The 16,765-nt window shown below is 43.8% G+C and overlaps 1 protein-coding gene across 3 annotated transcripts in view; it reads left to right on the top strand.

Moving 5' to 3' along the window:
* LOC132401536 (prostaglandin F2-alpha receptor-like) overlaps positions 1–13,120 on the top strand; it is a 55,606-nt gene extending 42,486 nt beyond the window's left edge. For all 3 annotated transcript variants that reach the window (XM_059983555.1, XM_059983557.1, XM_059983556.1), the window contains one exon: positions 11,304–13,120. In XM_059983555.1, the coding sequence (XP_059839538.1) occupies positions 11,304–11,594 (291 nt within the window). In that variant the 3' untranslated portion in view covers positions 11,595–13,120. The remainder of the gene's footprint in view (positions 1–11,303) is intronic.
* The last annotated feature ends 3,645 nt before the right edge of the window (positions 13,121–16,765 follow it).

The raw sequence follows: 16,765 nt of genomic DNA, 5'->3' as shown, positions 1-16,765 counted from the left end.
GTGCTTTTCATCTCTGAGAATCCGAAGAACCAGAATCCTGTTTATTGTCACTGTCTTACATGATGTGAAATTTGTGTAGACATGAAATTGCAGTGACTTGCAAAATAAATAAGTTGTGTAAAAAAAATAACAAAGTGGTATTCATGATTCGTGGACCATCCACAAATCTGATGATGGAGGGAAGAGGCTGCTTCTAAAAATGTTGAGTATGGGTCTTCAGTCTCCTGTATCTCCTCTCAGATGGCAGTTATGAGAAGAAGGCACGTCCTGGATGTTGAGGGTCCTTAGTGATGGATGCCACCTTCTTGAAGCAACACCTCATGAAAATGCCCTCAGTGTTGGAGAGGTGGTGTCTTGAGAAGTAAACAGTCTTCATTTCCGCAGGAAAAGTAATGCCAGTGGTCCATATGTGACCAGAAAGGAAAATCAAATATATACATATGTATTTAGTGGGTCCGAACTCAATAAAAATCGGTGAATTGGTTTGTTATTGTCACGTATCCAGGTACTGTTTAGCATGCCATCCATACTTATCCTATACTTATCATATCAGAACATTGAGGAAGTACAAGGGAAAACAATAGCAGTACAGGCAGACAATAAGGTGCAAGGCCATGACGAGGTAGATTGTGAGGTCAAGATTGTACAAGGTTTATTGCTCAATCATCTTATAATGGCAGGACTGTCCTTGAGCCTGGTAGGGCAAGTTTTTAGGTTTTGGCATTCTCTGCCTGATGGGAGAGGGCAGAAGGCTAAACATCTGTGGTGGTACAGAAATAATGGCCTCAAGGGGCATAGGGAAATAAACAGAATCAGAATTGACAAGATGGCCCTGATGATAAATGTGACTTTAGTGGCAGTTCACTAACCTACTAGGTATTCTACTTGATATGCTTTTTCTGAACTATGATCGCTGCAATCTGCACCCTTTAACAAATAAACTTCTAAACTGTTTAAATGAACTAGCGATTTTACGATCTCCTGAAGGATTCGCTGAACTTGGCTCTCAAGAATGCAGGTACTGCACCTTGAAGCGGATAAGTGTAGGCCGTCCCTGGAAGAGAGAGTGCCGGGATGGACTTCAAGCAGATTAAAGTGTCGAGGCCCGAGAGTGGAAAATGAACCAATGTTCAGCCCCAGTACTCTGTGCTAGCCTAGAGCTCCCCACTTGAGCCCCTACCATCTACCTGTGCATGACCTGTCTCGCTCTCCTCTTGCTACTACCACCGTGTCAGAGGTTCAGGAGTATTAGATCCCACACCATTGGGTTCAGGAAGAGTTGTTACCCTACAACCATTGGGCTCCTAGACTGGCATGGGTGGCTTTACTCACCTCAGCGCTAAACCAATGCCATAGCCTGTAGACCCATTTTGTGGGGTTTTTCATGGAATCTGTTGTATTTTTTTATTTTCCTGTGGGTGCCCGCAAAATATGAATCCAAAGGTTGTGTGTGGTATATGTGCTTTGATAATAAATTTACTTTAACTGTGAACATATGTTGTGAAATTTGTTGTTTTGCAGAAGCAGCATAGTGACAAGCATTAAAAATTGTTGTAAGTTACAATAAGAATTATAAAAACAGAACAAAGTAGTGTGAAAAGAGAGCAAAATGTGAGGCAGCATACATGGGTTCATGAATTGTTTAGGAATCTGATGGTAGAGGGGAGAAAGCTCTTCCTGAAACATTGAATGTGTGTCTTCAGTCTCCTGAACCTCATCTTCGAAGATTGAAATGAGAAGAAGACATGTTCTAGATGATTCTTTCTTACTTTCTTTAAGCCCATCTCCCCTACTGTGGCATAGGTCATCATCAACAGCTCACCAGAGACCCCTGTCCTGGACCAGCCACACAGACATGGGTGTAGATGGAATGGAGCAGCGGGCTAAGCATGCATTCTTGAAGTGCGCCAGTGTTGATTATCAGCGGGACGGAGATGTTATTTCCAATCTGTACTGACTGGTCTTTCAATGAGGAAAGCAAGGATGCAGTTGCAGAGGGAGTAATGGAAGCCCATGTTTTGAAATTTGTTTATTAGTGATGAGGAGATGACTCAGGATATGGGCCTGGTCCCAGTAATATTTCCTCATTGCACTTGGCAGAGTATATGGAAATTACAATGCAAAGGGTTATGATAACAAGTAGCATTTACTGTCAGCTTATTAGTTTTTGATACAACTAACAACATTACCAGAACACTAGTTAGGTAGATGGCCACTGTTATATAGAACACTGCAACACAGTATTTAATGTCTGATGAATCTTATAGAATTTTTTGAAGATATAACTAGTAGAGTGGATAGGGGAGAGCCAGTGGATGTGGTAAATTTAGATTTTCAAAAGGCTTTTGACAAGGTCCCACACAGGAGATTGGTGTGCAAGCTTAAAGCACACGGTATTGGGGGTATGGTATTGACGTGGATAGAGAATTGGTTGGCAGACAGGAAGCAAAGAGTGGGAGTAAACGGGACCTTTTCAGAATGGCAGGCAGTGACTAGTGGGGTACCGCAAGGCTCAGTGCTGGGACCCCAGTTGTTTACAATATATATTAATCATTTAGACGAGGGAATTAAATGCAGCATCTCCAAGTTTGCGGATGACACGAAGCTGGGTGGCGGTGTTAGCTGTCAGGAGGATGCTACGAGGATGCAGGGTGACTTGGATAGGTTAGGTGAGTGGGCAAATTCATGGCAGATGCAATTTAATGTGGATAAATGTGAGGTTGCAAGAACAGGAAAACAGATTATTATCTGAATGGTGGACCATTAGGAAAAGGAGAGATGGGTGTCATTGTACACCAGTCATTGAAGGTGGGCGTGCAGATACAGCAGGCGGTGAAAAAGGCAAATGGTATGTTGGCATTCATAGAAAAAGGATTTGAGTACAGGAGCAGGGAGGTTCTACTGCAGTTGTACAAGGCCTTGGTGAGACAGCACCTAGAATATTGTGTGCAGTTTTGGTCCCCTAATCTGAGGAAAGACATTCTTGCCATAGAGGGAGTACAGAGAAGGTTCACCAGATTGATTCCTGGGATGGCAGGACTTTCATATGAAGAAAGACTGGATTGACTAGGCTTATACTCACTGGAATTTAGAAGATTGAGGGGGAACCATATTGAAACGTATAAAATTCTAAAGGGATTGGACAGGCTAGATGCAGGAAGATTGTTTCCAATGTTGAGGAAGTCCAGAATGAGGGGTCACAGTTTAAGGATAAAGGGGAAGCCTTTTAGGACCAAGATGAGGAAAAACTTCTTCACACAGAGAGTGGTGAATCTGTGGAATTCTCTGCCACAGGAAAAAGTTGAGGCCGGTTCATTGGCTATATTTAAGAGGAAGTTAGATATGGCCCTTGTGGCTAAAGGGATCAGGGGGTATGGAGAGAAAGCAAGTATAGGGTTCTGAGTTGGATGATCAGCCATGATCATACTGAAAGGCGGTGCAGGCTCGAAGGGCTGAACGGCCTACTCCTGCACCTATTTTCTATGTTTCTAGTATACGTCTTTCGGCCCACAAGGTTGTGCCAACCTTTTTATCTGCTGTAAGCCTTTCCTATTCATGTATTTGTCCAGGTACCTTTTAACTGTTCTTATCTGTACCCGCCTGTACTACGTCCTCTGGTAGCTCATTCCACATACTCAACATCTCCTGTTAGGACAATGTGCCCTTCATGACCCCTTTAAATCTTTCCCCTCTCTCCTTAAACCCCTGCAGTCCAGTTTTAGAATCCCCATCCTGGGGAAGTCTGACCCTTTAAGCCTCTGATGCTGCTGCAAGCAAGTTTTTCATTGTGCCCTTACCTCACCTTATGAGGCTCAGAGACAGGCACATCGGTGGCATGGTAGTGTAAGGCCCTCCATTGGTTGGGCTTGACCATGGGTATCGCGTCCCAGCTGTCTACGTGATATACAGACCAGGGCAGTACAAGATGGAGAGCAACGGCAGAAAGTGATACAGTTGGCATCAGCTGCATCGCAGGAGCTGCCACTCAACATTGGATTGCCTGGGGACTGTAGCTCCGGATTTTCCTCAGGGTTTATCCCAAAGACTTCCCCATGAGTGAAGGTAGCAGAGTCTGAGATCAGAGTTTTCCTTCTCCTAGATGATCTGCCAACCACGGCTGAGAAACCCCATCTGCCCGAAGTAACTGGCTTTAAATTGCCAATAACCTGCCTTTGCCCCTTCTCCTGTCAGTAGAAACGGTTCTACTAGGCTTAGTATCTAAGCCACATGTGTAGGCCTGGACTCGGTTGTCAGAGGCTATTTGAGGTGTTGGCCATTGGGAGCATTTAATAGGTAGTGGGAGCCCATTACCCCATTACCCCCCCACCCCCACCAGCTGTAACAACCTTAAGAAAGCATGATAGCGTAGCTGTTAGCTTAACACTTTACGGCACCACTAATTGGAAGATTGGGGTTCAATTCCTGCCACTGTCTGTAAGGAATTTGTACATTCTCCACGTAAACACGTGAGTTTATTCCGAATGCCCTGCTGTCCTCTCACAGTCCAAACAAAAAGGCATACAGGTTAGGGTTAGTAAGTTGCCAGCATGCTATGCTGGTGCTAGAAACATGACGCTTGCAGGCTGCTCCTGGTAACATTGCAAATGATGACACAAAGTACGCATTTCACAGTATGTTTTAGTGTACACGTGACCGATAAAGTGGATCTTTAAATATTTAAAGGTAGAGGTCTATGTGGGAGTGAAGGGTTAGGTTGATCTTTGAGTAGATTTATACAGGCCGACACAACGTTGTGGGTCAAGGGGCCTGTAGTTTGTTCTACTCTTCTTTGTCCTACAACATTTCATGTTGAGCTCTTTCATCTGGACTGGAAAGAATGAGGAAAGGTAGCCCCCTTTTCAGTATAAAATGGCGTGGGGTGGGGGGGGGGGTTCAAGGGTTGGGATGGGATAGGTGGATCCAGGAGGGGCGGGTCGATCGGCAGGTGAGGGGTGGGAAGAGTGGGAATGATGCAAGAAGTGGAGAGATTATAGCTGGAAGCGAGAAAGGGCGGAAGACGATGGGATCGGATAGGAAAGGACAGTGGGCATGGTGGTGAGGAAGGAACTGAGGGGAGGAACGGTGGAATAAGTGAAAAGCAGACTGCAAATTGGTTACTGGAAGTTAAAGACATCAATGTTCATGCCTTCAGATTGGTGACTTCAAAGGCAGAATATGAGGTGGAGTTCCTCTAATTTGTGAGGCAGTAGTAGTGTACTCTTTATTCAGTACTGGCTGAATGTTTATGGTGGAACCCTAATTAAATACTAAAGCACAAACTCATTGTCAAAGGACTTGATTATTGATGTACTCCACCACTTCACTAATGATCTGTCAGTCTTTGGTGGTTTAGAATCATACCTCTTTTGTCTTCATGAACTTTGCCTCGAGGGTTTTTTGAGATATTTTACACAAGACTTTTGGTGCATGATGATTGTATTGTATATAGGCGTGTGTCATATTTTACTTACTTTTAATGAAACTTAATAAGTGGGCCCTGTTCCTTGCTGTGTTATCAACAAATGGGGGGGGGGGGGGCGGGTGGTGGTGGCATGGTAGTGTAGTGATCAGCACAACATTTTACAGTACCAGTGACCCACGTTCAATTCCCGCCACTGGCTGTATGTTCTCCTGGGGACCACGTCAGTTTCCTCCCTCATTTCAAGGATGTACAGATTGGTAGGTTAATTGGTCATTGTAAATTGTATTGTGATTAGTCTAGGATTAACTTGGGGCATTGATGGGCGGGCACAGCTCAAAGGGGCTGGCTGTGGTGTATGTCAAGAAATAAATATAAAAAATTAACCATGGATATTGTGTGCTAGAGATCTATGTGACACACAAGCCAGGGCAGCACAACATGGAGAGCCCATGAAGCAGGATCTCTGCCTCCGTGCGGCTGATGAATCCAAAAGAACGGCAGAGGCTGGTACAGTTTGGCACCAGTGACGTCACAGGAGTTGCCAGTCAATGTTGAACTCAATGTTGGACTCCCTTAGATACTCCAGCTCTGGATTTTTCCTCAGTATTTACTCCAGAAACCTTCCCCATGAGTGGATATAGCTGTATGGCAGCAGAGATTTGAGTTCAGAGTTTTTCTACTCCTAGATGAGCTGCCAATCATAGCTGATGAGCCTCATCTGCCAGAAATGACTGGTGTAAGGCACCAGTAATCCACCCTTGCTCCTTCTCCTGTCAGTAGAAACGGTTCCGCCAGGTGTCGTGATTAACCCACATGTGAAGGCCGGGGCTGGATTTGGTTGTCAGAGGCTATTTGAGACACACACCATTGGGAGCATTTAATAGGTAGTGGGAGCTTATCCCCATTACCCCCTTCCTCCCTGCCTATGACAACCTTAAGGAACCATTGATCTTATGGAGGGCTATAAAATCATTAGGGCCATAGACAAGGCAAATGCACTCAGTCTTTTTTTCCCAAGGCTGGGGAATCAAGAACTAGATGACATATCTTTAGAGTGAGGGAGAGAGATTTAATAGGAACCCAAGGGACAACTGTTTCATCCGGAGGTAGGGGTCAGTACATGGAATGAGCTGCCGGTGGAAGTGATTGGACAGGTACATGAATAGGAAGGGTCCAGATCAGCCTTTCTCAACCTTTTTGCCCTGGAGGAGTCTGTGAAATATTTTTCAGGTCTTGGGGATCCCTGTGTAAAAGTTATATCTACAGCTCACGGTACGTGATCAGGAAGTTGAAGATATAATAATCCAAAAATAATTGTTAGTGCTCTTTTGAGTAGAGAATGAATTTTTAGCCAGCCTTTCTTGAAAGAAAACAGGTAGTTAAGCTGAGCTTACCTTTTTTGAAATTAATCTTTCTCATAACTTATGAGGCACAATTTTATACAAGACTTTGAAAAAAACATTTTCTTACTAAGTAACATGATCAGGCTCAAATATAGGCCTAGCTTCTGAAATCTGTGCTTGTAGTTTTCCACAGACTAGACACAATGGAATAGGCTAACTTGGATCACTAGTCCACGTAAAACCTGTGGATAACCAGCTTTCATTGTAAAGGTGGAATTATTTTGTGTCTGTTGTTGTACTAGTGCAGTAAAATAACTCAGAAGATTGTAATTCTTCATCATTAATCTTATCAGAATTGTCCGTAGGCCTGGGCCTAGACTCCTCTTCCATCTCACACCTGTTCTTGAAAAATCGCCATAATGGACCACCTTTTGAAGGAAAATTCCCACCAATTTTCTATCACACCAGCAGAGTTTGTTTGCTCCCATAAGTCAGTCAGCAATGGCAAGAGGAGGCAGGGGAGGTAATTTGGGGGGGGGGGGGGAGGGGGTTCGGTGGGAGAGACTGCAGACACAGCCCAATTTAGGTGAGCCCATCCAATGCTCGGAAAATGCACTTCACGCTCATCAGCCGACTGTCCTCCCTTCCATGCAATGCAGCGTTCACCAATTATCAACGGCCTCCCCTCATGGACTCAACTAAATAAACACAGTCCAACTGTGCACTGTCGTATTGGGCGGAAAGACCTCTAATGAGATTGCTAATGGGGCTGATCAGTCACTGCCCACCACTGCGAGCGCTAACATTGTGCATTGCATGAAGTTCAAAAAACAATGTTTATTTTTTAAAATCATGATCTTAGTCACCTCTCACGAAACCCTAAGGTTCCATGGAATGCCAGCTGAGAAACCCTGGTCTGGAGACAAATGGGCCAATTATGGACAACTAGGACTTGCTTTGATGGGTATCTTAGTTGGTACAGACCTGTCTGGCCAAAGGGCTTGTCTTTGTGCTTTATGAATTTCTTTACATTGGTAAGGTGTAGGAGATTGTCCTTGTGCAGGCAAATGGGATTAGCATTGATTGGACAAAAATGGGCAAGGATGTTTTGAGCTGAATGGCACATTTCTATTCTGTATGTCTCTATGACACTTTATGACAGAGTAAAACCTTCTTATGCATGCAGTATAGTTTTCCATTGAGCCATGCTTGGAGGTATTTGGTGAGGTTATCAGTGGTATGACCAAGGCTGGAGGGTCTAACAAGCCTTTTAAAGTGGCACCACCCAAGTCTGATTGGCATTAATAGACCAAAGTAATTTTGGGCTTTACACAGAACCTGAATTGCAAGATGTGTACTTTTTGGCATGATATAGGGTGTGGAATGGGTGACAAAAACTGCTAACGCCTTCTTTATACTTATTTGTGTATTTTTAAGTGCAGGTTAGTCCTGTTCTCCAACCTATGAGACTATTTATTTAATTTCAGAGTGAAATATGAAATTTGATGTTCTACATTTTTAATCCAATGCGGCCTATGAATCTAAGGCTTTGTTGTGTTGCCTCAAAAGCTGATGGCATATTTGGGTCCCATGGTAGCGTTAGTGGTTAGCGTGATGTTATTACAGCTGGAGAGAGATATCGGAGTTCGGAGTTGAATTCTGGTGTCCTGGGTAAGCCAGTTTGTCCATTGCTTCCTGTGTGCGTGAGGGTGCTCAGATGTTCTCCCAGGTCCATAGACATACCGGTTAGTAGGTTAATTGGTCATTGTAAATTGTCCTGTGATAGGCCAGGGTTAATTTGGTGGATTGCTGTGTGGTGCGGTGTAAAGGGCCTATTCTATACTGTACCTCTAAATAAAATAAAATAAAGATTTGTTTTCATATTGGAGTGAGTATACTGCATTGGTTCTACTGAACAGTCCAATCACATGAATGAATTGGATGAGTTCTGAGCCATCTGATTGGATAACAACACTGCCTGCTCATCTCAGTGTGTCATTCATTATTTTGCAGGACCACATATGGGAGAACCGTATCTCATTCACTAAACAAAAGCCTCAGCAAAGGATGTACTTCTTGTAGCAGTTGTTTAAAATTCTGTCTTCCCCAGACATACTGGTGTGATGTCAATAGTAAGAGCATCCTCACATCAGCCATGACTGTCCGATTTGTTGCAATGTCCTCTCACAATATCAGAAACTACAGTGGCCTGTCAGGCCAGCAGAAAAGGTCATTGGCTGCAATCTACGGGGCTTGTACACATTCTGGACGTATAAGAGGTGGGCAGGACAGATGCTACCCACCTTGGAAGCTGGCTTTTCCAAAACCTCCTTTCTGGATCGCACTATAGGGGTATTAAAACACAAACTTCACATGATTTTACTTAAATTTTTCTTCTCCCGGGCAGTGAATCTGATCAACCGTTATAGTCAGGCCACCCAGCCCACTCTAGCTATTACCCTGTCACCACCCTGCATCTTAAGCACTTTAAACCATGTTTTATAATGCAATTTACATTGTGACTACTTGTTGGAATCTATGTATTTACATACATTTTATTCCATCTTCAACTTCTAAATTTATTTTTATATAATTCTTTATTCTTTATAAATGCTGGAAGTTGTTGTCTTTGTTGAATGTTGTGCCCTGTCCGGCACACAGCAACAATTCCTAAATCATGTAATTGTGCATTCAGTTAATGCATATTTCTCACTCATTAATGCAAATATCTAATCAGCCAATCAAGTGGCAGCAATGCAGACATGGTCAAGAAGTTCAGTTGTTGTTCAGACCAAACATCAGAATGGGGAGTGGAAAGTGATCTAAATTAATTTGGAATGATTGCTGGTGCCAGACGGGGTGGTCTGAGTATCTCAGAAACTGCTGATCTCCTGGGATATTCATGCACAGTAGTCACTAGAGTTTATGGAAAATGGTGCAAAAGACAAAAAAAAAGTATCCATTAATGCCTTGTTAATGAGAGGGACAGGGGCGAGTGGTCAGACTGTTTCAAACTGATAGAACGTGACACTAACGCAAATAACCATGTGTTACAACAGAAGAGCATCTCTGAATACACCACACATCGAGTGTTGAAGTGGATGGGCTACAGCAGCAGAAGACCGCACTGGTCTCCACCCCGGTGGTCACCTTATTAGGTAGATTCCTGTAACCTAAAATTGGCCACTGGGTGTATAAGCAAGCATAAATGACAAAAAAAGTCAATTTTAAACATCGTCCACCAGCACTTAAGAATGAACCTTAGATGGAGGACAATCAATTCCTTGCTCCTCCCCTGTACTGAGCTCTTCATTTTGAATACTCAGCAGAAAATTGATTATCAGAATAAGATTTAATATCACTGGCATATGGCATGAAATTTGTTGCCTTTGCAGCAGCAGTACAATGCAATACACAATAATAGAGAAAAACTGTGAATTTCAGTAAGTGTATATATATTAAAGAGTTAAATAAGTATGTAGTGCAAGAATAGAACTACAAAGTATTGAGGTGATGTACATGGGTTCAATGTCCATTCAGAAATCTGATGGCGGAGGGGAAGAAGCTGTTCCTGAATCATTGAGTGTGTGCCTCTTTCCTGATGGTAGCAATGAGAACAAGGCATGACCTGGTTGATGGGAGCCCTTAATAATGGATTCTGCCATTTTGAGGTGTTGCTTCTTGAAGCTGTCCTGGATACTATGGATGCCAGTGCCCTTGTTGGAGCTGACTGAGTTTACAAATCTCTGCAGCTTACTTTGATCCAGCGCACTAGCACACCCCCCCCCCCCCCATACCAGACGTTGATGTAACCCACACAATGCTCTCCATGGTACATCTGTAGAAATTTGTGAGCGTCTTTGATGACATACCGAATCTCCTCAAACTCCTGATGAATTAATGTTGCTGGTTTTGTAATTGCATCAGTATGTTGGGTGCAGGATACATCCTTGGAAATACTGACAGCCGGGAACTTGAAGTCGCTCACTTGCTGTTGATACTGTTAAATAGCTTTATTTCCATGTCTTCCTTTTCCTTTTTCGTTGGTGGAATAGCAGTTGGCGAGACACTTCACAGCCCCAGCGGCATGAGGTCAAGTTCCCGCTGCTGTCTGTAAGGAGTTTTGTGTATTCTCCCCATGATTGCGTGGGTTTCCTCCAAGTTCTCCAGTTTCCTCCCACAGTACAAAGATGTCACGGTTAGTGAGTGAACTGGTCATTGTAAATCGTCCTGTGATTAGACTAGGGTTAAATAGGTGGGTTGCTGTTTAGTGCGGCTTATTGGGATGGGAGTGCCAGTTCTGCAGTGTATCTCTAAATAAATAAATGTCAAGGACATACAGGTTAGGGCTTATACGCTATGGGCATGTTATGTTGGCACTGGATACATGGAGATGCTTGCAGGCTGCCCTCAGCACGGTCTCAGACTGTGCTTGTCATTGATGCAAACGACATACTTTTTTTGTATGTTTCGAAGTTTCGGTGCACATGTGACTATGAAGCTAAGCTTTTTCTTTCTCTTTTATCTTTATCACTCAGGTAACCATGGCGATGATAGGAAGCTTATACGCGGGCCCCAAGTCCAAAACGTCACTTCTGATGGGTGTCCGGATGGCTGCTTGGAATCAGATCCTGGATCCCTGGGTGTACATCCTGCTCCGGAGAGCGGTGCTGAGGAGGGTTTGCAAGGTGATTCAGCTGTGCTTGGGAAAGAAAGCCGTCCCCCAGCTGAACAGGTGGCGCTGCAGCACCTTCGAGAGCTCCATCAAGATAGCCACAATGGACATGTCACTGAGAAGACAGTCACGAGTAAACCAAGCAAAGCAATGATGCTGACTGACTTATGCATGACTTATATCAAGACTTTGTAAGCCTTAGCTAGTAGGCCTATGGGACATGTGGAATAGTCCAATGCAACTCTCAAAACCCTGCTTTACACTAAAATCCCTTTGAAGGGTTTTGTCCATGGATCTCCAGCTTTGGTCATGGTTTGAATTGGATGGAGGAATCTGAAACCAGAGTGTTATCAGCCATTAGCAACGAATGATGATTCATATCTTCTAAGTGGCCCACATCATGTATGGGACATGTGCCAAGATGGAATCTATGAAGGTTATATGCCTGGACACACCCATTTATTATTTGGTAATGAAGGAGCATGATTAAGAACTACATATTGTATATTGACACACATAAGGGCTTTCTTTGGTTATGTTTTGTATTAACACTTAAGCACGTTTGACCTGGTGGCAGAACTGTAGAAGCCTTGAGGTATCATTGTTGATTCCTGAGGGAAGAAAAATAATTGCACATGCAGAAAAGCTTCTCAGGCAACGAGACCCTTTCCTCGTCCAGTAGAAACCTCCTGATGTAAGGCTCTGCTCCTTGGATGAACTCAGGACTCCTGGAGAGCGATCACAAATGTGACTGACCAGTGGACCGGTCTGCCTTAATGGTGCTGGTTTGAGGAGGAACATTGGCCAAGAAACCAAGAGAACAACCTCCTCTTCTTCAAATGGCGATCTCTTCCATTTGCTTTCACTGATTAGATAAGATGTTATGGAGGCATAGAGACAGCCCAATATCTCCATGCAACCCATCTCTGATTCCTATTCCTTGCCAGTTCCCCTTAACTTTCAAATATTCATTCTTTTAACTATTTATCATTCTCCACCTTAGACTCTTAAATTGACAACTTGTATAATGCAGATGAACTCCTGATAGCTCAGCCTACCTTGACATAGCCCTTAATATCCATTTGTGATCATCATTGCACTTTCTTAGAATCAGATTTGATTTCATGGATATGTGTTTTGAAATTTGTTGTTTTTGTAGAAGCAGTACAGTGAAATACATAATAATAAAAATAAATTACAATATGAAACAGATATAATTTTTAAAAATTAAATAAGTAGAGCAAAACAGCAAAAAAAAAGGAGACAAAGTACTGAGGTAGTGTGCATGGGTTCATTATCCATTCATAAATCTGATGGTGGTGGCGAGGAAGCTGTTCCTAAAACATTGAGTGTGAGTCTTTAGGCTCCTGCACCTCCTCCTTGATTGCAGCAATGAGAAGAGGGCATGTCCTGAGCAACGGAGTTGTCCGTGATGCTGGGGAGGCTGGTGCCCCTGATGGAGCTGGTTGAGTTTTAACTTTCTGCAGCTTTTTCTGATCCTGTGCAGTGGCCCCTCCCCTCCATTCCAGACCGCGGTCCAGACCTCACAGCTGCACGACTACATTCTGCATTCTGTTCATGCTTTTCCACTTTGTACTACCTCCATGTACTTATATTTGGAACGATCTGTCTGGAAGGCATGCAAAACAATTTTTTCACTGCTCTGTGCTACATGTGACAATAATAAACCGATTTATTGATTGATTGATTGGTTGTCTATTGTGTCCGATGATGACAGTGAAACCTGCCTGGGAGAGTTTTTAAATTGGAAAAGCCGTAGTAATGGGGAATTTCCACTCTCTCGACTTCGGATGTCTGGGCCCAGTGGAATGAGTAGTCGTCACAGCTGGGTTCTCCTTGATTGAAGCGGATAATGATGACATCTTCTGTGCCTTGTCATGCCCTTTGCTGTCCATGATCTGTTACAGAGCTGCCTTTCTGGCTGTTGGATCTCACTGTTGTTATCATTCACCCAGTCCGTCTGGAGCTGCCTTCGCATGCTAGGACAGGCATTTCACCACCCCATTGGCATACGAGACTTGCTGGCTAGTATTGCTTAGCCCACCTATCGAAGCAGTGTACTGGGGGTGCGGCTGCTGATACATGTGAAAAGTTATTTGAAGCCACAGATGAGAGCTGAGTGTTCGATTGGTGCCAAAGAATGGACATGGGAAGCCCCTTCACCTCCCTAGACACCTCATACATATTACACAAAAGGAAACGATTACCGATTAGTTAAATACATTCAATGGCATCTTTATTAGGAACAGGAATGGAGTCCGGTATGTTGTAGCCCATCCACTTCAAGGTTTGACATGTTGTGCATTCAGAAATGCTCTACTTCTCATCACAGTTGTTACAAATGGTTATCTGTGTTACTGTCACCTTCATGGCAGCTTGAACCATTCTAGCCATTCTCCTCTGACCTCGCATATTATCAAGGCATTTTGGCCTCCAGAACTACTGCTCACCGGATGCTTTTTGTTTCTCACACTATTTTCTGTAAACTCTGGAGACCGTTGTGCATGAAAATTGCAGGAGAGCAGCAGTTTCTGAGATACGCAAAACCTCCCCAGCTGGCATCAACAATCATTCCACAGTTAAAGTCACTTAGATCACATTTCTTCCCCATTCTGATGTTTGGCCTGAACAACGACCGAATGTCTTGACCATGTCTGCATGCTTTTATGCTGCAACATGATTGGCTGATTAGATATTTGCATTAATGAGCAAGTGCTCAGGCATACCTAATAATGTTCGAATAGAGTGTAGATTATAATAAGTCCCTCATTTTTTAAAAAAAAAGTTTCCCTTATATCACTCTTCTACTTCCCAACCATTGAGCTGATTTCCACGGAAATAGCTTCCATCATAAGAAAGCAGCTTCCATCATCATGGACTCCCACCATCCAGGTCATGCTTATCTTGCTTCTGCCATCAGGGAGGAAGTACAGGAGCCTCAGGTCCCACACCACCAGGTTCAGGAGCAGTTATTACCCTACAACCATCAGGCTCCTGAACCAGTGGGGATAAGTTCACTCACCTCAACCCTGAACTGAATCGACATCCCACAGGCTCACTTTCAAAGACTCTACAACTTATGCTCACAGTATTACTTATTTTATTTCCACAATTTATCTTTCTTTGCCCATTGCTTGTTTGCCAGACCTTGTTTATGTGTGGTTTGTTTTTGTAAATTCTTTACTTTCCTGAATTGCCTGCATGAAAATGGATGTGGAGATGTTTCCAGTAATGAGAGCGTCACGGGCCAGAGGACACAGCTTCAAGAGTACAAGGTTGTCCCTTTGGAGTAGAGATGAGGAGGAATATCATTAGCCAGAGGGTGGTGAACATGTGGAATTCATTGACATGAACGGCTGTAGAGGTCAAGTCATTGGGTATATTTAAAGTGGAGATTGATAGAATGAGGTTGAAATGAATAATGGGGTTGAGTGGCACGACAGAGCAGAGTTAATAGGCCAAATGGTCTAGAAAGTCTCCTTCCAGCTTTCTTCAGTCTAAGGAGAATCAACCCATCTTCTCCAAAAACTTATCCTAATGCCAAAGGTATATTTATTTTTATTTATTTTAGCGATACAGCACAGAGCGCTGCCTTCCGGCCCTTCGAGCCCCACCGCCCCACCTACCCCACAACCCTGATCAAATGTAGCCTAATCACAGGACAATTTACAATTAAGCTACCTGGTACATCTTTGGACTGTGGAAAGAGACCTGAGCGACCAGGGAAAACCCTTGCACTCCACAATACAGACTCCCTTCAGAACAGTGTGGAATTGAACCCTGAACTCCGGAACCCCGGACCTTCTGGAAGGGCCGATCTCCAGAATGCCTCTTCTTACCCCTCTTTACTCTTAAGGAGAACCAACCATCTTCTCCCTTATCTTATCCTCATGCCTGAGATTTCTGGAAATGTCGAAGATGAGGGAGGTGAAGCAATAAATTCTAAAGGTGAGGAAGCTGAGAGTCAATTTTCCGAAGAGTTGTGGGCCGAAGCCCAGGGTAACCGCAGTTTACATATGACATTCCAGTAGTGGGTGATACTCTTCTGCTGACACAGTTTTGTAAAATTGATCACATTACATTCTGGCTCAGGATGCAACAGTCTCCTCACAGTAAATTCTGACAGCACACTCAATTCTTTTTTATTGTTGTTTTGTATATTTATTTTTCTGTAGCTATAAAATGAGGAGCTATCTCAGTTAGTCCACCGACCTAACCTATTCCATTATGCTCACTGCTACGCTCCTGAGCAGTGGCCTGTATGGCTATCGGAGGGACTACCCCCCATCCCCCCAGTTTCTCTTCAAAGAAACTATGGAGGATTTTACACCCAGCCAAGGTTAGTTGTAATCACACATCTTATTACAGGAATAAGGTGTGGCCTCTTCGTGGCCTCTTTATTAGGTACACCTGTATGTTAATACAAATATCTAATCAGCCAATCATCTGGCAGTGACTCAATGCATAAAAGCATGCAGACATGGTCAAGAGGTTCAGTTGTTCAGATTAAACTTCAAAATGGGGAAGAAATGTGATTTCAGTGGCTTTGACTACTCAGCGATTGTTTGTGTCGGAAGGGTTGGGTTGACTATCTCAGAAACTGATCTCCTGGGATTTTTACACACAAGTCTCTCAAGTTTACAAAAAAAAAACCAAAAAGCGTTCAGTGAGCGGCTTCTCTGTGGGAGAAAATACTTTATATTGAGAGATTATGGCCAGACTGGTTCAAGCTGGAAGTAGCTCAAGCAGCCTCACGTTACAACTGTGGCGTGCAGAAGATCTTCTATGGACACACAACATGTTGAAACTTGAAACTGATGGAACGCAGCAGCAGAAGACCACCCTGGGTTCCTGTCCTGTACCTGATGGAACGCGGCAGCAGAAGACCACCCTGGGTTCCTGTCCTGTACCTGATGGAACGCGGCAGCAGAAGACCACCCTGGGTTCCTGTCCTGTACCTGATGGAACGCGGCAGCAGAAGACCACCCTGGGTTCCTGTCCTGTACCTGATGGAACGCGGCAGCAGAAGACCACCCTGGGTTCCTGTCCTGTACCTGATGGAACGCGGCAGCAGAAGATCACCCTGGGTTCCTGTCCTGTACCTGATGAAGTGACCACTGAGCAGTATTCCTAAATATTCCAGAAATGTCAGGTAATCTTAAACACAAGAAATTTGGCAGCTGTGGAAATCCAGACCTCAAACACAAAAATTTGGAGAGCTCAGCAGGTTAGGCAGCATCTATGGAGATGATTTGGGCCAAAACCCTTCATCCGGACTGGAAAGGAAGGGGGAAGAAGCCAGAA

This window comes from Hypanus sabinus, chromosome 11 (genome assembly GCF_030144855.1).
Source record: "Hypanus sabinus isolate sHypSab1 chromosome 11, sHypSab1.hap1, whole genome shotgun sequence".
Lineage (NCBI taxonomy): Eukaryota > Metazoa > Chordata > Chondrichthyes > Myliobatiformes > Dasyatidae > Hypanus > Hypanus sabinus.
This window is presented reverse-complemented; position numbering and strand designations above follow the sequence as displayed.